The 21,463-nt window shown below is 38.6% G+C and overlaps 1 protein-coding gene across 2 annotated transcripts; it reads left to right on the top strand.

Annotated features, from left to right (window-relative positions):
* The first annotated feature begins 422 nt into the window (after positions 1-422).
* Positions 423-21,463, top strand: gpt (glutamic--pyruvic transaminase). 2 transcript variants are annotated; one of them, XM_046876032.1, is made up of 12 exons: positions 423-579; positions 975-1,158; positions 12,815-12,904; positions 13,079-13,187; positions 14,201-14,334; positions 16,324-16,567; positions 17,997-18,076; positions 18,175-18,311; positions 18,482-18,656; positions 19,662-19,817; positions 19,914-20,026; positions 20,897-21,463. In XM_046876032.1, the coding sequence occupies exons 2-12, from the start codon at positions 1,018-1,020 to the stop codon at positions 20,985-20,987; spliced, it is 1,470 nt and encodes a 489-aa protein (XP_046731988.1). In that variant the 5' UTR covers positions 423-579; positions 975-1,017; the 3' UTR covers positions 20,988-21,463. The 2 variants fall into 2 exon arrangements, with proteins under 2 accessions (XP_046731988.1, XP_046731989.1); XM_046876033.1 differs by having other exon boundaries at positions 446-579; positions 978-1,158.

Below are 21,463 nucleotides of genomic sequence, written 5' to 3'. Positions count from 1 at the left end.
TTATACAGTATGTGAAATCCTGATGAACTGGATCACAAGTTCAGAAAGAGATCTCCAACTAGTCAAGAAGATCTTTGGCAAGTTTTAAAAGAGGCATGGCAAAGTGTTTCAGCTGGAAGTTTGGAGAAATGAACTGTCAGGTTTTTATTGTGTAAAATTGTTAGACTAAGAAATAAAGTGGAACATTTAAACCAATTTATTTCGAAGTAAATCTTCATGCTTGCATTATTGTTGCATAGAAACAAAAGGAGCATGCACGAGTCTTTAAAGGGGTTACTAATTATATTTAATAAAGCAATTAAAAAAGTTTTTATAAGATTATTTATTATGGGGGACGCGTAAATTTGTATCTAATTCTTGCGACATTGAGAGTGGCAGAATGCTGGTTTTGGAGTTCTTCTGTGTCGCTAAAGCGCATGGGAGGAGCCGGACCTTCTATTCATTTCATTCCGTGTTTGACTGAAGTCTCCTCCCAGAGTCGCTCTGCACGGCGGGGAATCTTCATCCAAGTTCTCGCAGCTCCTCTGCCCCGGCGTCGGTCGTCTAGGAAATCCAAGGAAGCTTCTTCAAACACTTCTGGTGCGTAAAAGCTGATGGATGGTGAAGCTGAGTGGGAGGTGGTGTTAATGGTGGGGGTCTTTTAAAAAAAAAAAAAAAAAAAAAAAAGAGAGTATACAAAGTGCATAAAAAGAAATGGGACTTTGGCAAGGAAGTGTGTGTGCGCGCATTAATGTCCAAGCAACGTGGTTTGCTTATCTTAGTACTATCCCTGATCAGGATCAAAGGTCTCCTGCAGTCTGGACCTTCTGCGTGATCTGCGTTTTAATCGAGTCGCGCTTCTGTTGGGAAACTTGCGGTTTATTTGCGTCAATTGCGCAAAAAGTAAAGAAACAAGCGATGCTGCAGTGCACATGTGAAAGACTAGCGCGTCTTATGATGACTTTTCCCTCTTTCTCTATACCCCGGTGTCCCAGAAGGACTTTCTCTGCAGGTTGGAGCCGACTCGCGTGGGAGAAGATGGCCGAGAAGGAGCTGCTCAACCAGCGCAAGAAGGTGCTCACCATAGACTCAATGAACGCCAACGTGAAGACGGTGGAGTACGCGGTGCGAGGACCCATCGTGCAGCGCGCCTTGCAGCTGGAGAAGGAGCTCAGAGAGGTGCCATGTCCCATCTCCAAAAACTTCTCTTAAAGCTCTTCAAATCCCATAATAAGGGTCGAGTAAACTTTACGGAGCCCCTTTATCTCTACACTCTCAGAAGTAAACGTATCAACATCTGGAGTTCTTTGTTGGTACGTTCGAGGTACCAACAAAGATCCGGTTTTTGTTACTAGATACATAATGTATGTACGTTTGTTTCTGGAAGTGTACACACAGGCTTTTAATTAAGTTTAATAATAATTTGACAATTTTTTCAAGACCCATTCTTGAACATTTGGTCTTCATCTTGCACTGATCGAGATGCTTGTTGTCCTTGAATCAATCACATTTAGCTTTTAAAGCTGTTTAGAACAAATTACTTGTCTCTAATTCTAAATATTATAAGATCTCAATATATAATCGAATGCTTTCATAAGTGTAGGCTGTGATTAGAACATATTCACCCTCCATAAATTTACAGACTTTTTGGCTATGCTTCATGGTTCATGGACCCTGTATTATAAACAGTTTTAATTAGTGTTGCCACAAAATGATTAGGAAAAAAAATAGCCTTAATGACTAACCCTGATTGTGCTGTAGGATTGGATTTAATCCAAATCCATAAAACGGAACAACAGTTCATTAAGGAAAACCAGCTTGACATCGACCTGGGTGAATTCCGAAAGATTTCGAGTTCTCGGAGATGTAATTTAAGCACAGTTGTTGCAGGTGTTGGTTTATAGTGACATCCTTATTCCATTTCTCTTTTCATTTTTGCTGTTTTAATAAATGTATTTAAACAAAAACAAACAAAAAAAGGGTTACTATTTATATTTCAGTGAATCAAATTTAAAACATAGGGTGGTGTGAAAAAGTGTTTGCCCCCTATTTTTTTGTATGTTTGTCACACTTTAATGTTTATATCATCAAACTAATTTAAATATTAGTAAAAGGAAAACACAAGTGAACACAACATACAGTTTTTAAATGAAGTTGTTTTTTAATACTGAGGGAAAACTAAATCCAAAACTTCATGGCCCTGTGTAGACCTGACCCGAATCCTATTGAGATGCTGTGGCCTAACCTTAAAAAGCTCGAAAACCCTCCAATGTGGCTAAATTACAACAAATCTGCATAGGTGAGTGGTTCAAAGATCCTCCACAGCGCTGTAACGGATTCATTGCAAGTTATCGCAAACGCTTGATTGCAGTTGTTGCTGCTTAGGGTGGCTCAACCAGTTATTAGGTTTAGGGGCGAACACTTTTTCACACGTAGTTTTGGATTTTGTTTTCCCCTCAATAATAAAAAATGTCATTTAAAAACTGAAATCAGGAAGGGGGCAAACACTTTTTCACACCACTGTACTTAGAGTGGCCTTCGCTGATCTGGGTACATTCTGAAAGATTTTGAGCTCTCGGAGATGTAATTTGAGCACAGGTGTTGCAAAGCATCTTATGTGCATTTGTAGGCCAAAAGGAGTGAATAAAATCGTCCTGAGCAGTAAGTCTCTCGGAGGACAAAAAAAAAGAAAGGTGACAGTTAGCATTCTATCGCTATGTTCTAGCTTCAGTTGTGTTCATTCTTTGCATTTTGCATTTCATGCATCTTTGCATTGTCAGAGAAACTGCTTACTTTATTCTAAAAATCTCTGTGTGCCTAGAAATCTAAACTGGTGTAGCTGCATTTCTTGGTGCATGTATTCCTAGATCTAATCTTGTTCTGCACATTTTGCTTCGTTCCCCTGCCGTATTACTCCTGACCCCGCACCAGTTGAACTTTTCTAATAAAGTGAAGTCAGGTGCAATACAATCAGAATAAAATGTAGTTTTGTTTGGAAAGTTAAGGCACCTGGATTAGGCAGCACTAATCTAATCAACTCATCAGCTCCAGTCCAGCACTGCACTTTTCAGCTCTTTAATCCTTTACTGAACTAACAAATATAAACAGCTGTGCAGGTCTCCAAAATGTCATGAAGCCTTTTCGCGTGTTCCGTTATGAGATTCTCGGTTCAGTCTTCAGGGACCAAAAATGAGCCGTGTTCTAAACTGCACCATTTCTTCTCTAAATGCCAGAAGTACTATTCTACTGCACTGAATCACGGCACTGCAGAGATCAACAGCAACCTAACCTTAAATGTAAATGTTCTCATCTATAAGTTGTATCTGTTCTCATAGTGGGCATGGGTTTATCTTCTGATCTGACCCTTCCATTTTTTTTTTAAGCACATACATTTAGCAGACTCTATTAAAACCCCATGTGTTTGTGTTTTAAATGAACTTCCCGGTGCCCCATGGTGCATTTTAATTACGTTAGGAGGTTAAGTTTGCAACTGATCTATGACGCTATGACACTTGAAAAAAATTAATTGAAACAATTGAGACATTACTGTGTCGTATGTAATATTAAATTATTCTATTTACTTGTTCTGCAAAGGTTCTATGGTATATTAGCATTTCTTTCATGGGTTGCTTGGAATTGCTTGGAATTGCTTGGTGATAATGGCTGCTAAGCTCTCGGATGTCATGCTCAGTCATGTAACCTGTGTTTCTACATACCACGCAAGTACTTGCAAGTCTCGCAAAAACTTTTTTTGCAAAATTTTTTTTTCTGTTTTAATGTTCTGAAATTCTTGTCGAGAACTTAAAAAAAAAAAATGTATGTATGTGTCGAAAGTCGAAATTTATGAGCAGACATACTTTGTGTGGTAATATTTTAACATTAATATAATGGAAAGAAATTAAAATAGCTATTTCATTACAATAGCTAGATTTTTCGAATTGAAAACATTGAATATTTTATTGGGCTTTTGTTACCTGGCATGAAATAATGTAATGAGAATGCGAATTATAAGTCAAACAAATTGCAGTTAAAAGTCCAAAAGAGTAATATTGCACTACAGCTATACAACTCGTATATGTGGAAGGGGGCAGATAGCACTTTGCTCATAGGGTATTTCACTGTCCTGTGATGCAACATTAGTTTTTCACCATGGTGGAGGTTAAAAAAAGTACCAGTGAAATGTTTTATTTAGAGTGAAATTGAGCATTTAATTTTTTATTTACAGAATTTGGTAGACACCCTTATCCAAAGCAACTAACAATGATCTCATTTAGAATTAAGTATTTGAGGGGTGAAGGCTTTGCTTAAACAGTGGCAGCTTGGTGTTGACTGGCACCATTGTCATTCTCATTGAATTGTATGTAAGCTCCACCCATTATGGCTCTGAGACCCCTGTCCATCTCCACAAGGTCAAGTCAAGTTTATTTCTATAGCGCTTTTCACAACAGACATTGTCTCAAAGCAGTTTTTTTTTTAAGAGTTAAGGTGAATAGTGTGTATTTATCCCTGATGACATGGCAACTGTGGCAAGGAAAAACTCCCTTAGATGTTATGAGGAAGAAACCTTGAGAGGAACCAGACTCAAAAGGGGAACCCGTCCTCATTTGGGTGATATCAAGAGTGTGATCATAAATCTTCAAACAATACAGAACACTGGAGAGTGAGAACTAACATGAGCACTGGAGTATAAGATTGAGTAATGTTCTTTCTACTATTTTATCATTATATTATCAGTCATTTTATGGTTATAAAACTAGGAGCTACTGAGCAACTCATTAAATAGCTCAACATTTGCGATCATCACAGATACAACACAGCTTCTCCATGCCAGAGCCTTTAACACTCAAGGAGGTCCAGTGTCCAAACTCCACATGAAGTGGCATCCAATTGGCGCTGGTACGTCTCTAGATGGTTTGGTATGTTTGCGGGGTCGGCATCTACTTCTTTAAAGGTCCACAATCTTCATTAGGTCTGAATTAAAACAAAATGATTGCCTTTGTCCCGTATTCCTTTTTAATTCCATAAGATAGAAGGTGAACAATTTCAACAAGCTAGATTAATCCTATTGTCATCAAGGTCAAGTTTAATCAAAATTCATGATGGATAACATTTCAAAGGGTTGAGCGTAGTGATTTTTTTGTGAAAGCTCTAGGCTAGCAACATTGAGGTATTGCTTTTAAAGTGACCATTGGTTGTAACTGGACGATTAATTGATTTTTTTTTTTTATGACAAGCTTGAAAGTGTATAACCTGCACATGGCTACACAGTAAATCACAATACCCTAATCGGTGTATAGTAGACCGTGTTTAGACCACAGTACTTTCCCTGGGGCTTTTTGTTTAGGCATGTGCAATTAGTGTTGGGGAATAAAGGATCTCCACCAATCATCTCTCTCTCTAGATGTTTGCTTCTGTCACACAGCTTTTCAGAATGACTGCTCTTCCAAATCCAAAATTTGACAGCACTGTATCTCAGGGAGTTTCAGGCAGCTACCAGTTTCCACAGTGGCTCCATTAACACCAGCTGCTCTGCTTTCTTTGGGCAGAGTGTATTCCAACAAAGGAGTCTTTTATATCAGTCAGAATCGGGCTTATTTGGGAGTAGCCGGTGTAAAAATGGCGCACCTCTTTTATTTCTATGCAGACACATTGTGCAGGATTATTAGACCACATTGTGTGTAATTGTAACACAATTATTCTGTTTTGGGTTCAATCAAGGACAGGAGCCTCTAGGATATACATGTCAAATTCACATCAAATTCGAATGACCACTCATGGACAGTATGACATCACTGCTGTTGTATGGTATTATGTAGTAATTCACACATCGAGGTGGACATACAAGCTAGTCAGTGTTTGGCTAAGAACCTAGCTAATATTGTGTTAATACTCTGGCTAGTGGTATAAGTACTTTTTTGGTAATTAACATTATTAGCTAGGTTCACAAACAGGCTAACCAATGTTAAGTAAGCTATATATTTTTTTGGTAATTAGCATTCTTATTAGCACTCTTAGTTATGGTGTCTTAGTGACTTTTTCTAAATAATGCTGCTAGCAGCTAGCAACTTTTACTAACAAGCTCACTATTGCTAGATTAACTGTTTTTTGTCTCATTTTCTTAAAAATGGGTTTAGTTTTCCAGTTTGTTAGCAATTTAGATACGCTAGCACACAGTTTAATTTGATTCACATTAAAGCAAATGCGCTCCCTCGCCTCAATATGTGCATGTGGAAACTGTTTTTAATTCTTCTGTTGGTCATAGCATTTCTTTGCTGACTTTTCACCTGGTTACACCAGTTGCATCTCCACCCTTTTTTTAAATCCAAGCTTCTTTTTACCTGAACCTTATAGTTAGAGAAGACAATGCTCTGCTCCGAGACTGAATTGCTCCCCGGGGGGGAAACCAGTAAAACACCGGCTTCTCTTTATACATGTTTACACACCCACATCTCAAAGTCTACCATTTCTGAAAGCACTTGCTCAACAGAGCGCTTTGTTTGCTTTCTAGTGGCGCACACGTAGATCATCCTCATCTTTGTTTGTCCCTGGCCAGTTCTTAAAGAGGCCATTTACAACGAACCGAGGATATAAACGGAGACATAGAGTTGAGCAAACAGGTAATGACAGAAAGGCTACGGGGGGCCGAGTCGAAAAGTTGTGACGCAAAGGCTCGTGGAAAAACAGGTCCAGAGACCGAAGTTTACTTTGACCCTGAGACCTGATTTATTCCTGATGATTCATGCTGATCCTGTATTTTTTTTCCCCCCTGAGATCAGACATTAACGTGCAGTAATGCTTGTGTCTTGCATTTTGTCCTTAGTCATCTTGTGGGCTTCAATTAAGCAAATACCAAAGTTCCAGTGCAACAGCTAGGAATTAGTTAACTAACAAATAGCTTGTGACATGGATTTCTGTAAAACTGAAGTGTTGCATAATTTTTATTTATAAATTTCGCTTTATAATTCAGTCAGTGTTGACACAGAGTGCTTGGACTTTTTGGAATGCTTGCAAAAGATCTGCGTGTTTTAATTGGAAAATGATCTGATCTGAAAATAAGATGAAAACGTTGATCTATAAATGAGATTATTTGGGAAATAGTCTGTAATATGGTGCAATAACAATAGTGTATATTGTGAATGTAATATGGATGCGCATCTCAATAACTAAAGCCGATATAATTCGCATCTTGATGCATAGCCAACGATATGATTCATTTAAAGATATATATGAAGCAGCTACTGATGCGATATTGCGATGCAGTGCGATCCGATTTCAATTCAACACAAGGCGATACGTGTGATAAGTGTTTTATACTTCTTATCTGGCAACGTAATTTTGGCCATGATTGTCCTTTTTTATTTGTTAATGAATGACTTGCTACTTTTATCTATTTGTAGCTACATTTCAATATTGTTGAACGTCTATAAGTATGTTCAGAAGAGCGATAAACATTCTCCGTCTAACTTATTTTCGCCTGACACGAGAGTTTTTTTTGCGACAGTGAAGGAGTTATTTACCCGAACCAGATGTCATGATTTGGTGGCCCTGTTCATGATTCATTATAAACCCTATTCCTGTTAGAAAAGCATGCAAGTAACAAGCATCTGTCGTTACTTCACTTTCTGCACTTCCTGGTGTCATGACCCCCGAGTCGAAATGACCGTCATGGTTACAGAAGTATTTATGGTTGTCAAAAAGTCTCCATAAAACTGAAAGCTGTATCCTTCCATGTCTGTGGCATACAGGGTTGAAAATAAATTTGAACACATAGTGGATACATTAGCGAGGATTTCATGTTTAGAAAAGACGAACTACAGTAACCTTTAAGAATGAACAGAGATTATACGCACTATATGGACACAATTTTGTGGACACCTGATCTTGTTTGAACATCCTATTTATTTCGTCCGTTTGCTTTTATAATGACCTCCACTCTTCTGGGAAGATGTTCAATAAAATTTTGTGCTCATCAGCCACAAGGGTGTTAGTAAAGTCAGGTGCTGATGTAGGTGAGGTGAGGAGGCCTGAGGTGCATTCAGCGTTCGCATTCATACCAAGGGTGTTCACTAGGGTTTATTTCAAAGCTCTATAGATCTTCTCAAGATCTTCCACACACTTCCAAACCATATATCTTCATGGAGCCGGCTTTGTGAAAAGGGGCATTGTTATGCTGGAACAGGTTTGGGTTTTAATTTTAATTTAAATTCTACCACATCAGAAAATATCCTATGCAATTGTTTGCCTCCAGCTTTGTGGTTTGGTGTACAAATGATCCAACCCCATAAGGTATGGCTGGAAATCCCAGGTGTCCCAATACGTTTGTCCATACGGTGTTGTTAATAATGTAGTCGGTGATCAGACTGGTACGTCTAAATCAGAGACACTTTTCATGTGAGCAGAATCAAGTCTGATTACCTTTCAAAATTGGATGAATCTTTTACTTTACCTTATACTTATTAATTTCAATATCTGTCATTCCAACAAACTGTTTAAACATTTTTTTTGTATGTTCTTTTTTTTCCCCCTCAGCAGGGAAGCTAGTCACATGTTTTAAACCACAAACCAACAGTTTCGAATCTGCCATTGACTGCAAGTTTTTTTGTGTTGTTTTTTCCTTTTTTCTTCCTTATCAGCATTATCTGTTAAGTCAAATAGAAGTATTAATACTTTTATTTTTTCAATATTAAATAGATAATTGGAATTCCTGAGGATCAAATCTGAATATTTTTTCTATATCGTTGAGGAATTTGTGTAGAACTAATTCTGTTCTCTGATTTCTTTAGTGTTTATTTGGCCAAAAATTAAACTGTGCATTTTTTTTTTCTGTATTCTTAAATTTCAGACCTGACACTAGTTGCACGTTATTCCAGGCAAGGTAATTTTGCGACTGTTTCTTGCCAGACTGTATGAAGATGGTCCCCATGTCACACTGTAGGATCTCAGTTGTCATCATATCAGACTGTACAACAGTCAAAAACTGACCACCACAAGAAAAAGACTCGTCCAAGTTTGAAATGAATCCGTGGCACGTTCAGGCAGTTCTCTCGCTAATGGTAGCTAGCAGCAAACTAAAGAAATCTGTAGCGTTTATTGTGTTCATGCCTCGATGATTACAAACATCGGCAACAAAAACTCGATAACTCAAGAAGTTTCTCTTCTTGCTGTACTGTCCAGCTGACTCGTTTCGACATTTTCCCTGAGGTGGTTTGAGATTGTCCCGCTAATTGCGTCATCAGGTTCGGCGATCTTTTGGTTCTTGGATTGATGGTCAGCAGAGGAAACTCGCACTGCAGGAAAGTGTCTGAAATATTTATTCACTGCCAGAATTTCATGGGAAGAAAAAGATGATCACAACGGCCATTATATGGTCGGCATGTCAAACCAGCGTTTAAAGGCTACAGATTTTATCTTAGGATTATAGAAATCTTTTAAGATTTAAAAATTTGTCTTCGACAACCAATCGGGGCCAAAAATGTGTACCTGCCTTTAGGCAAAATCTCACTGATGCAACCATGACATGCCTTGACGCCAATCCGGTTTGTGTCAGTCAACATCACATGACATAAATTATTAGAACGTTACAGTATTTACAATCAAAACGTTTACAGACATTAACAAATGTATTGGTGACCTTTTAGATAAAAATATAAATACATTTAGCATTTGCTAAAATGCATATTGAGAAGCCACAAGAATTTTCTTTGGATAGATGAGACAAGACTGGAGCTGTTTGACAATCAGCTGCATGTTGATGGATGCTTTCTAAGGATAGAACACAATATTTACTGTAAAAGCACCAGAACTCTGGCAAAGGCATTCTTCAAACCTGAGACGGCTGAAGCAGTTTGGCCAGTCTAGCTGTGGACAGGCGCAGGAGTCTGAATAAGAGCTCCAGTAAATGCTTGTTCACAGCGTTCGCTTCAACAGGTCGCGCAGCACAATGTTGCATTAAAGATCCTATCATATTTGTCTACTTTTTATTAATATTTAAAATATTCTGTTGTGTTTATAGGACTGTGGTGAGACCTGAGATTTTGTATGGTTTAGAGACAGTGGCATTGAGTGAAAGACAGGAGGTGGAGCTGGAGGTAGCAGAGCTGAAGATGTTGAAACATGCACTTGAGTTAGAGATTGACTCGCTAAAATATGACTCCAGTTAATGTTAAAAAAATTCCCCTTTAAGTAAAAGTTCAAACGTTTTTGCCTTTAAATGTATTTAAGTATCCAAAGTACTATGATTTATTACGGCTATAATGTTCGTTATCATTTTTATCATAAGATTCTTTACTTAATCACCTCAGTTTATGTGAAAAGACTTGAATGTGACTCTCAGCACACTGATTTACTAATAAAACGATATGAGTCAAACACTGATTTCTTTTACAATTGTCATGAACCCAAAACCTTCTTTTCAGCTACTTAAAATAATCGCTCAAATGAGGACACGGGTGTTGTGGCGACTTTGAGTCAGAAGTTTCTTCACCATTTATTCCTCTCTAAATGTTCTGATTGATGTTGAACTGACGCTGAACTGTATGTTGGTGATCAGTAGATACACCAAGCGCCAATCAAAACAAGTTCTAAACAGAGCGCGCGCTCGACCCCGATTGGTGGTAACTGGTTGACCAGTTACGTTTTGTATCCGCTCATAAATAAAAAGGGACAGCTGATTTTCGCTGAATGTTGAGTAAAAAGTATGATTTTGGACTTTGAAATGTAGTAAAGTTAAAGTAAAATAGAAATAGTGCAGTAAAGTACAGATTTGCACTTAAGTAGCTTTTCTGCAGTAATGAATTACATTTACTTCCTTACTGTCCACCACTGAAAATGACCATGCATCTGTTCTTTGTGCTTTAAAGTGTCACAGTTCTTGTCTAATGACTGGTCGTAAACACAACAGGCCCAGTTGGAGTTGTCTGGCCTTTGGGGAGTTTCTCCCACACCAAACCTGATTGGCCAGAGCTGATAAACATCTCTGTTGTTTGACCAATAACAGGATCCGAGGCTTCATAGTGTTGAGGGTTATTTATTCAAAGCAGAGAAAGAGTCAGAGGACGGACCTGCCAACTGCTCCGATCGGCTGAAAGAGAGTGCGCACACACACACACACACACACACTTTAATGTAAAAGGATTTCAACAGTATGATGGTTCTCACACACATCACCTGTTTTTTTTTTTTACACACCAGATGCAGAAAATGCTGCACTTCATATCTGTCAAAAAATAGTATCCTAGATCAGAATTAGTGTGTTGAAATGGTACCTGGATGGTCAACTAATTCCTGGGAAAACAAATAGGTCACAGGAGTAGTAGATAAAGTGATAGTAGAATAAATTATATAAGGAATAATAATAAAAGAAAATCTGTTCCGCATCAAGGAGATTCTTAATGGTGTTTATGGTGATGGTGTGTTTAAACAGGCAACAACATTCTCGTTCATGTCTCAGTATTTGCACACACAGGTTACACACTCAAAAAAGGTATCTAATGAATTTATTACATAGTGCATTGTATACGTGCAAAATAGGACACAGCACTTGACGAGGGTTTGAGTCAGAAAAGGAAGTTGGATTAATAAATGGCCCTGTCTGAGAAACTAATCAGTTATTTGTCGATTATTTAAAAACGAATGCTGCACTCTGATTGGTCTGACTGATAAATCGCTGGTAACAAGGTGGTGGTAACTTGGTGGTAAAGGCTCTTGGTTACTGATCCGAATGTCGGGTGTTTAAGCCCCGGGATCGCCAAGCTGCCACATATCCTGCTTCCATGCGGTCCAGCAATCTTTTGGTCATGGGAGGATCTGTCCTCTTGTCCAACATTGCTCCTTTTAGCATCTCAGATTTCTGTAATCTCCAAATCTGACCTTTTACATTGACAGCATTTAGCAGACGCCCTTATCTAGAGTGACGTACTCGCTCATAGCTCCAGAATTTCCACTTTCCCTTCGTCAATTTGTACTTGAATTAGATTTTATAAGGAACAGTGTGCCGTAAGCAGGTCTGTTTGTGGTACTGTATCTACATTAGTTTGTGGTGCAAGCGTGTGATGATTGAAGTTTGCGTCTTGGCCTCCTTGCGCCAGTGCGGATTTCCGACACAGCGTATTTCATGGTTGATTGAGAATATCGAGACAATTGTGTGAATTCTTGGCTGAACTCTCTCTCTCTCTCTCTCTCTCTCTCTCTCTCTCTCTCTCTCTGTGGAATGTAGGACTGTGAAATAAGAGCCGACGATGCCTCAGCTGTTTGCTTGGTGACAGGGATTTTTGAATGAAGAAGAGAAAAGAATGGACAGATAGAGGAAAGGAGGGAGGCACTTAAAAAGACATACACACAGACTGTGAGGCAAAAACATAGACATGGAGTGAAAGATAAGTGGAAAAGTAGGAGATGGTGAAAGACGGCTAGAGGCAAAAAGGTGGAGAGAGGCAGTGGAAAAAAGAGCGAGAGAGACCTAGATAAATAAACAATGAGGAAGAGAGGAGAATGGAGAGAGAGGGGAGACAAAGACAAAAGTGAACATTGAGAGAGAGAGACGGTGAGACAAATCACTTGATTGAGACAGAGGAAAACTGAGATAGACAGAGAAACAAGTGAAAGACAAAAGAGAGTGAAAGACAGTCAGAAATGGATGGAGGGAGACAGAGAGAAAGAGATATATATATATATATATTATATAAAATAATCAAACTACCTTTTTAGCCTTATGGCAAAATTTATGACAAATCTGACCATGATTTATCCGCTTGAGAGATCAAGAGAACAAATGCAAAGGAGGAAGTAGGATCTAATACTCAACATGGCCTGAAGAAACTTCTCTTTTTTACTATAGGGAGTTAAGAAACCCTTTGACGAGGTCATCAAAGCTAACATCGGAGACGCCCATGCCATGGGACAGCAACCCATCACCTTCTTCAGACAGGTAGGCATCAGTTCAGAGCAGAAAAACCTTATCTTCTGTTATCTTCAGTCAGCATGTATTTGGCCCGGGTTACATAAGTCATCTAAGAGCAGTTAGAATGTCAAATTAACGTCTAGCATTAAGCATATTTGTCTTTCCCCCCCCAGTGGTCTCACTGTTGTGCTTCTTTTTAAGGTCTTGGCGTTGTGCTTGTATCCAGACCTGCTAAATGATAACAAGTTTCCTGATGATGCCAAAGATCGTGCACGGCGTATCCTGAAGGCGTGTGGAGGAAGAAGTATCGGTATGTGATGAAGTTTCCGAGGCATGAACTGTCCCTCAGTTCTCTAGAGGGTGTGGCCTTTGTGCTTCTATCTTAATTTAAGAGGCGTGGCCATTTTGCTTAATTATTATTTTAGGAGGCGTGGTCTCATCATTTATAGTGTAGAGGGTGTGGTCTATTTATCGGTTGCATATTTACGGCGTGGTCTTTGCTTGTTATTCTCAATTTAAGAAGCGTGTTTGTGCTTGTCCATCAAATCTTAGGAGGTGTGGCCTCTGTTGGTATTATTCTTAGTTTAGGAGGTGTGGCCTTTTTCTTATTCTTGGTTTAGGAGGTGTGGCCTTTTTCTTATTATTAGTTTAGGAGGTGTGGCCTTTTTATTTATTATTAGTTTAGGAGGTGTGGCCTTTTTCTTATTATTAGTTTAGGAGGTGTGGCTTTTTCTTATCAGTTTAGGAGGTGTGGCCTTTTTCTTATTAGTTTAGGAGGTGTGGCCTTTTTTATTATTAGTTTAGGAGGTGTTGCCTTTTTAATTATTATTAGTTTAGGAGGTGTGGCCTTTTTAATTATTATTAGTTTAGGAGGTGTGGCCTTTTTCTTATTATTAGTTTAGGAGGCATGGACTTTGTGCTTGTTCATCACAGTTTAGGAGGTGCGGCTTTTGTGTTTGTCTATGACATTTCAGGAGTTGTGGCCTTTTTGCTCATTAATGACAGTTTAGAAGGTGTGGCCTTTTTGCTCATCCATTACAGTTTAAGGGGTGTGGCCTATTTGTTTGTCCATTACAGTTTAAGGGGTGTGGCCTCTGTTTTTTGACAGTGTCAGATCATAAAATGAAAACTAATCAAACTAATTGCAAAATATTGCATGCGTGGTGATCTATTAATCATTTAAGGGCCTTGTGATATTTGGACCCAACATTATGAGCTGAATTGAAATACATCTTAAGGCTTTATTAGACCCCGAACTAATTTCTAGGCCTCAGATTTTCATTTCATTTGTAACGTGCAGCATTTATCCTCCCTTTTTTTTAGGCTCATACACTGCAAGCCAGGGTATCGACTGCATCAGGCAAGACGTGGCCCACTACATCGAGCGCCGTGACGGCGGCATCTCTTGTGACCCGGACAACATCTATCTGACCACGGGCGCCAGCGACGGCATCGTCGTATGTCCTTGTGATTTATTACGACCATTCTGTTAATGAATTTGCCCATAGCCAGACAGATACTAAAATATTCATGAGCCTCTTAAAGTTATGTGTTTAGTATGAGTGATGATGTGGGAATTGGGGCTTTTTATTTTTCATAAAGATTCAGGAAATCAAGTGCAAAAGAATTGAAAAAATTCCAAGGCGAATTAATGTTTTCCACCTTTAGTTTCTGGGGGCGAAAAAACTTTCCATTGCAGTTCTGAGAATGCTGAGAGAAATGTTTGACAAACACACTGTATATTTGTTTAGTGTGCATGTAGGATAAGCTCTGGCTGCTTTTGGAGGACTTAATGTACTGTAAATAGTTTAACACTAGAGTTTTGTGTAATCTTATCGCCTCCAGTTTAGCTTTGTGCTAATTTTATGGCCAAAGCATCACACACATTAAAAACTCAGAGCCTGCGCTTGGAGAGGTCAGTGGGAGACCTGTAATTTCTACCCACTAGCATGGTTTAAAGTGGTGCCAATGGGGCTAAACTGGAGGCTATAGGCTTTTGTTACTTCTTAACAAAATTTGCTTTGTAGTTTGGAAGCAAAATCTTTAGTCACAGGGGCATTTTTTTTTACTTTGAGTTTCTTTTTATGACATTAAATTCTTTGTTGTTAATATATATTTTCTCCTTTCTGCCTTTCATTTTCTCTCTCTCGCACACATTTCTTTACGCCTCTCATTTTTTTTCTCTCCGTCTCTCTCTCCCAATCATTGTAACTCACTCTCTTGTCTTTCTCTATGCCGCTCTTTATCTCTCTCCTTGCCCACACTCTCCTCCCCCCCACTCTTCGCTCCAAGTTCAAACGTTCCAAGCGTGGTTTATTGCCCTGACCGTTTCAGCAATGTTGTTGCCAAAGCAAGTTGTAGTGCATTCAGAAAGTATTCAAACCCCCTTCACTATTTTACATTTTGTATATGTTGCAGCCAGATATTACAATAGTATATGTGTGTATATATATATATATATATATATATATATATATATATATATATATATATATATATATATATATATATTATATAATATAATTGTAAATTTAAAAATATATTTTTCTCATTAATCCACACTTAGTTCCCCTATAATAACAAAGTGAAAATATTTGCAAATGTATGAAGAAGGAAAAACTGAAATAACACATGTTCACAAGTATTCAGACTCTGTACTTTGAGGAATCAGCTCTGGCAGTAATTACAGCCTCAAGTCTTTTTGGATATGACGCAAGAAGCTTTGCACACCTGGATTGGGCGATGTTACTCCGTGCTGCAGCATAACAAAAATAAAAGAAGTGAAGGGGGTCTGAAAGCTTTCACTACTTTCCATACATATATATATATATATATATATATATATATATATATATATATATATATATATATATATAAAATATAATGGTTTTTTCATCCTACTTCTGAATGGATGAAGTTTAATCCTACTTCATCCACATTTAGTTTTCATTTGCTGTTATAATAACCCACTTATTTAGAAAGCCGATCCAGTTGATTTTAGAATGTGCTTGTGGAGATTTGCGCTTTCTCAGCCACAAGGGTGTGAGTAAAGTCAGGTACTGATGTAGGTGAGAAGGTGAGGAGGCCACTCAAGATCTTCCACACACTTCAAACCCATGTGAAACATATCTTCATGGCTTTGTACACAGCAGCATTGTCATGCTGGAACAGGTTTGGGTTTCCTAGTTCAAGTGAAGGGAAAATTAAATGCTTCTACATCCAAAGACATTTTATACAATTGTGTGCCTCGAATTTTGTGGAAACAGTGGGGGAACCACATACGGCATGAGAAAATAAGGATAGATATTATAGATATACATCCAAATATGTATAAGGATTGGATAATATTTAAGGGGGATTTGTGTATCTTTATATAAAAAGTGAGTATTAACATAACTAGATGCAATATGCTTGTTTCATGTCTTCATTTTCTCTTTTTGTCTCAGACCATACTGAAGTTGCTGACAGCAGGTGAGGGTCGTACTCGTACAGGTGTGATGATCTCCATCCCTCAGTATCCTCTGTACTCTGCCGCATTAGCCGAGCTGGGCGCTGTGCAGATTAACTATTATCTGAACGAGGAGAAGTGCTGGAGCCTGGACATCAGCGAATTGCAGCGCTCCCTACAGGCTGCCAGAGAGCACTGCAACCCACGGGTCCTGTGTATCATTAATCCAGGCAACCCAACAGGTACTGTAAGGAGTCCAGTGATTTTGTTAATCTGTCTTCTTATTCACCTTTTCTTTATATATGATTTCTAGAAGTGAAGATGTCAAAGCATCATGCAGGAAATACCTGTTTTTAAAATTCAGCCACAGCAATTTCCAAAAGTTGTGTTGCTTTGCACCATTGTCCGCAGCTAAGATGTGAGGTTTTCATTAATAGTGACGAGGATGGACAGGATTAGAAACAAGTTTATTAGAGGGGCTCTTTATGTAGGACGTTTTGGAGACATGGTGAGGGAGGTGTGATTGAGATGGTTTGGACATGTGCAGAGGAGGGACATGGGGTATATCGGTAGGAGAATGATGAGGATGGAGCCGCCAAAAAGGAGGAAAAGAGGAGGTTCATGGATGTGGTGAGAGAAGACATGCAGGTAGTTGGTTTGATAGAGACAGATGTCAAGGACAGAGTAGTATGGAGACGGATGACCCGCTGTGGCGACCCCTAGTGGGAGCTGCCGAAAGAAGTCTGCAGCCAAGGTGTATTTTTTTTATCTGAACTGTGCTTCTTTGGATTTGCATTAAAATCTGTTTGATAAAAAGGGAACATACTTGAGTCTATTAAAAACTTTGTTTATACAGTCGTCCCCGTTTATCGCGATAGTTACGTGCAAAAAGCGACCGCGAAAAACTAATTTCTGCGATAAATGAACGCCACCCCAAAAAGCTTTTTTTAAATTCTTTTTTAAGCCATAAATCATCCTCCCACACTCTTTAAACACACACAGAAAACATTTGCAAGACTGTAGCGAGATTAATTTTGTGTAAATCCGTAGAAATATCACATTTATAGTGAGTACCATAGCGTAGCCCATGCATAGTTTCTCTGCTTGTTTATTGGTTGAAGTGTCCTATGACATCGAAAAAGGGGCGGAGCACACAGTACACACATCACTGCATTCTTTACTTTCATTCGCTACATTTGGTGAAGTATGTTTTAAACTCCGCCCTTTTTTGACATCAGAGGACACTACAACAAATAAGCGGAAACTTACGGGTTCTTGTAACAGTACTTATTTCTTATGATGAACTGAACTCGGGACCTTTTAGTGAAAAAATGCGCCAAATTAAATATCGAGATTCGAACCGCGATAAATGGAGGGACGACTGTATTTTGCATTTATTGTGGGGATAAAATTATGAAGGGAAAAAAAAAAAGGATTTAGTTTGTTTTTCCAAATTCTACAAAAACCTGAAGGGTTAAATGGAAAAAAGTTGTATATTCTAAGCTAAATTTGGTTTTAAACATTATGCGAAACAAGATGGTTCAGCAAATAAACAAAAATAGCGAATCATTTGCTAGGTTTTCTTATATTAACTCCCAAGAGTTCCTATTGCACATGCATATCATGACATGGCACATTCTTCAATCTGAGCTTTGTTCTTTCTTCTGGCAGGTCAGGTACAGAGCAGGGAGTGCATCGAGGACGTGATACGATTCGCTGCAAAGGAACGTCTCTTCCTGATGGCTGACGAGGTAACGTAATACCGTCTCAGGACTGCTGTTAATTCACTTGGGTTTTTTTTTACTTTCTACATTGAAAAGGTTGAAGCCTTTAACTCTCCCTCCTTTAGGTCTATCAGGATAACGTGTATGCCGAGGGTTGTGCCTTCCACTCTTTTAAGAAGGTGTTATTCGAGATGGGTCCTGAATTCTCCAACACAGTAGAGCTGGCCTCGTTCCATTCCACCTCCAAGTGTTACATGGGAGAGTGAGTACACTCTTTCAGTTCGTCTTGGCTCGCTTCCCAGGCTCACAATGAGCAGCCAAATTAGAGCGTAATAGAAAATAGGACACGGCTTCCTAATAATCAGATTGAAGGAAACTGGTCAATTCATTCTTTTTACCACCATTATTTGTAATATTAAAATGCCATTTCAGGTGCGGCCTGCGAGGCGGCTATATGGAGGTGATAAACATGGACCAGGAGGTGAAGGCTCAGCTCACTAAGCTGGTGTCTGTGCGTCTGTGTCCTCCTGTACCAGGTCAAACGCTCATGGCCCTGGTCACCAACCCTCCTCAGCCTAGAGAGCCATCACACGCTCAGTTCATGAAGGTAAAATCCTGTCATTTTTCCCACATTTTTAAATGTATTTATTGTAGGGTGCGTGTAAGTAACGATTAACATCCCGGAAAAGAATGTATTCTAATTATAATAATTACAATAAATTATTTATTTATTTCATTGTGAGCAACTCACGATTATCTCTTTTTTTCAACTGAGCATTTAAAAAGCTTAGCTTAGGTTCATAAGACCAACATTTTACCAATAAACTACTACTTTCCTGTTAAAATGATATGCTCATTTGTGGTTTATTTGAATCACCCATATTTTTTTATTTTTTATTGTGAAACAGGTTCAGACGCATTACACAATCAGTATGAGTTTAGAAAATTGCGAAAGCAAAAATTGCATTTGTGTATTAGAAAAAACACCCTGGGAATTTTTTCAACTTGATAAAACATATAAAATGCTTTCATTTTTTTTATAAAAAATTCGATTGTTTATTAGTTTTTTTTATAAACTAAATCAAAAATTTTTTTTTTTGGTTGAAATTGTTGTCTTCAAAGGACAAGATCAGTTTCACTTCTTAAATGTAAGGACTTTTAGCAGTTATCCAGAGTGGATTGTTTTTTTAAGTATCATGAGAAAATCAGGTGTAAGGGCCTTGCTCAAGGGCCCAGCAGTGGCAGTTTGGAGGAAACTTACAACCTTTCAATCAGACGTTCAGCATGTTATCCAATTCTTTTATTTACCTCTTTTGTCATACATGTGGTCGCTTATTTTTGGTTTGAGGGGCAGAGTAAAGTAGATGACACCAGAGACCTTGGTGGGTGGAGGGGGTCTGGGCAGGTGTTCAAATTGTGTTTAAAAAAAACGGGCAAGAGTGGGCAAAGTAATGTCTTATAATGTGTTGATTGTGAAACTTATACTAACATTAGCGCCACCTACTCTATAATTAGGTCAACTGTTGTTTATACTGTACTTTGTTCGGCATATTACACCCACAGGATCTACTGTGTAATAAGAAATAAGTTAAAGTCCTGATCTTTTGTACAGGAACGCGTGGCCACGCTGAATGTTTTGGCGCAGAAGGCCAAGTTGACAGAGGAAATTCTGAACACGGTGCCTGGGATCAAGTGCAACCCCGTGCAGGGGGCGATGTACTCGTTCCCTCGCATCATTCTGCCCGAGCGAGCCATAAAGGAGGCCAAGGTGTGTTTGTGTGTCTCGGATTTCACTGATTTCTCATTTCCTGTTATATGTCTCTTAGAATTTGTAATGTGTGCATTTGTGTGTGTGTGTGTGCAGGAGCATGGCCAAGAACCAGACATGTTCTATTGTATGAGGCTCTTAGAAGAGACAGGGATCTGTTTAGTTCCTGGCAGTGGGTTCGGGCAAAAAGAAGGAACTTATCACTTCAGGTATGTCTCTTGTTAAGTTGGTTAAACCGCACCATATGCAGAGGTGGCAATGTTTACAGTTTAGCAGGAACTTTCATGATTTTCGGCTTCTTGCTAAGGCAATATGGGAAACGTACACCTGGAAAAGCGTTACATTGAAGCGCAAAGGATATGTCATCGAAATAAATGCATGTTAATAACGTCCTTGTGCTTTGCCCTTCGATTTTATGCTTTTTCTGGCATGTGACCAGCAAAGTGGGCAAACATGGCCGCCTCAATGTTCATCTTTTATTAGCAAAAATCTATGATGGATATATTTCACCTCAGAACAATCTGTATGTCTGCAGTTTGTATTTACAGTACAACTTATCAAAAGTTGTCAACATTTACTATTGATTTTGTGAGTGGCTATGTTGATTCGCTGAACTTTGGCATTGGGATGGCACAGTTACGAACTGGTCGAATTCGACTAATTGAACTTCGACCTAAAAAATATTTTTTACCTCAGTATTGTGAGTGAACAGAGCATAAGTGGACAATAGTACAAAATGGTTGAGCTACTTAATAGGAATTAGCTCTTAGACTTCACTTTTGCTTTGCTTGTCCCTCATATATGAGTGAATGACTGAATCTTCACCTTGACAATTGGAGTGCACATTGGAGAATAGAGTGTGGACTCATTGCAGATTGATTATATTGTTTCTTCTGAATGAACTTTTGAAGGTTTGTGAAGACTCAGCATCTCCGAACGATCCTACCCACTCGATTGTCTATTAAATAATCACATCTTGTTATTTGTAGAGTTACCACTAGGTGGCGGAGTTCACCAGCTAATTTTTGTCTATAATATCCTGTTTCTTTAACCTGTCTTATTTGATCTTTTTTTAACAGGATGACTATCCTACCACCAGCTGATAAACTCAAGATTTTGCTCAATAAAGTCAAAGAGTTCCATCAGCAATTCACCAAACAGTACTCTTAACACCAACCTTCAACATTCTCAACTCTGTCGACCAGCCGTATGCCTGATCCTTCAATCTTTTCCAGAGGCAACCTGATGGGCATCAGCAATTAATATGCATTTCTGACTCCTTAAGAGTAAAAATCCCAGTTTATAAAAGTTTTTTGCACACTGGTGTAGCAGTGGTTAACCATGAGGGTTAGATTATTAACGCTACATGGTAAAGGAAAGTTTACTTTCTAACAGTCTGATATGTGGAATAGATGAAATGTGGTAAATTAGGAGGGGGGGGGTATATGGAAAAGTGTGTGTGTGTGTGTGTGTGTGTGTGTGTGTGTGTGCTGGTTAAGGACTTACAGGCAAGTAATTACCACTGGACAGAGCAGAGTCTTGCACTGGTAATAATTACAGTAAAATCTTATGTAAAAATTTTATCCTGTTTATAAAAACATTTTAATAATTTTAATTTGTAATAAATCGCTTAATTTTACAAAAAA

The sequence above is a fragment of the Silurus meridionalis genome, chromosome 20, assembly GCF_014805685.1.
Source record: "Silurus meridionalis isolate SWU-2019-XX chromosome 20, ASM1480568v1, whole genome shotgun sequence".
Taxonomy (NCBI): domain Eukaryota; kingdom Metazoa; phylum Chordata; class Actinopteri; order Siluriformes; family Siluridae; genus Silurus; species Silurus meridionalis.
Note: the sequence above shows the minus strand (reverse complement) of the source record. Positions and strands in the feature narration are given on the sequence as shown.

What these genes read in the sequence shown, in the direction of transcription:
- gpt (XM_046876032.1), top strand. Translation starts at nt 1,018, where the DNA reads ATGGCCGAGAAGGAGCTGCTCAACCAGCGCAAGAAGGTGCTCACCATA. An exon ending in GTGTGGAGGAAGAAGTATCG is followed by an intron (nt 13,188 to 14,200) that starts GTATGTGATGAA and finishes CCTTTTTTTTAG; the next exon opens with GCTCATACACTGCAAGCCAG. An exon ending in CACACGCTCAGTTCATGAAG is followed by an intron (nt 18,657 to 19,661) that starts GTAAAATCCTGT and finishes TCTTTTGTACAG; the next exon opens with GAACGCGTGGCCACGCTGAA.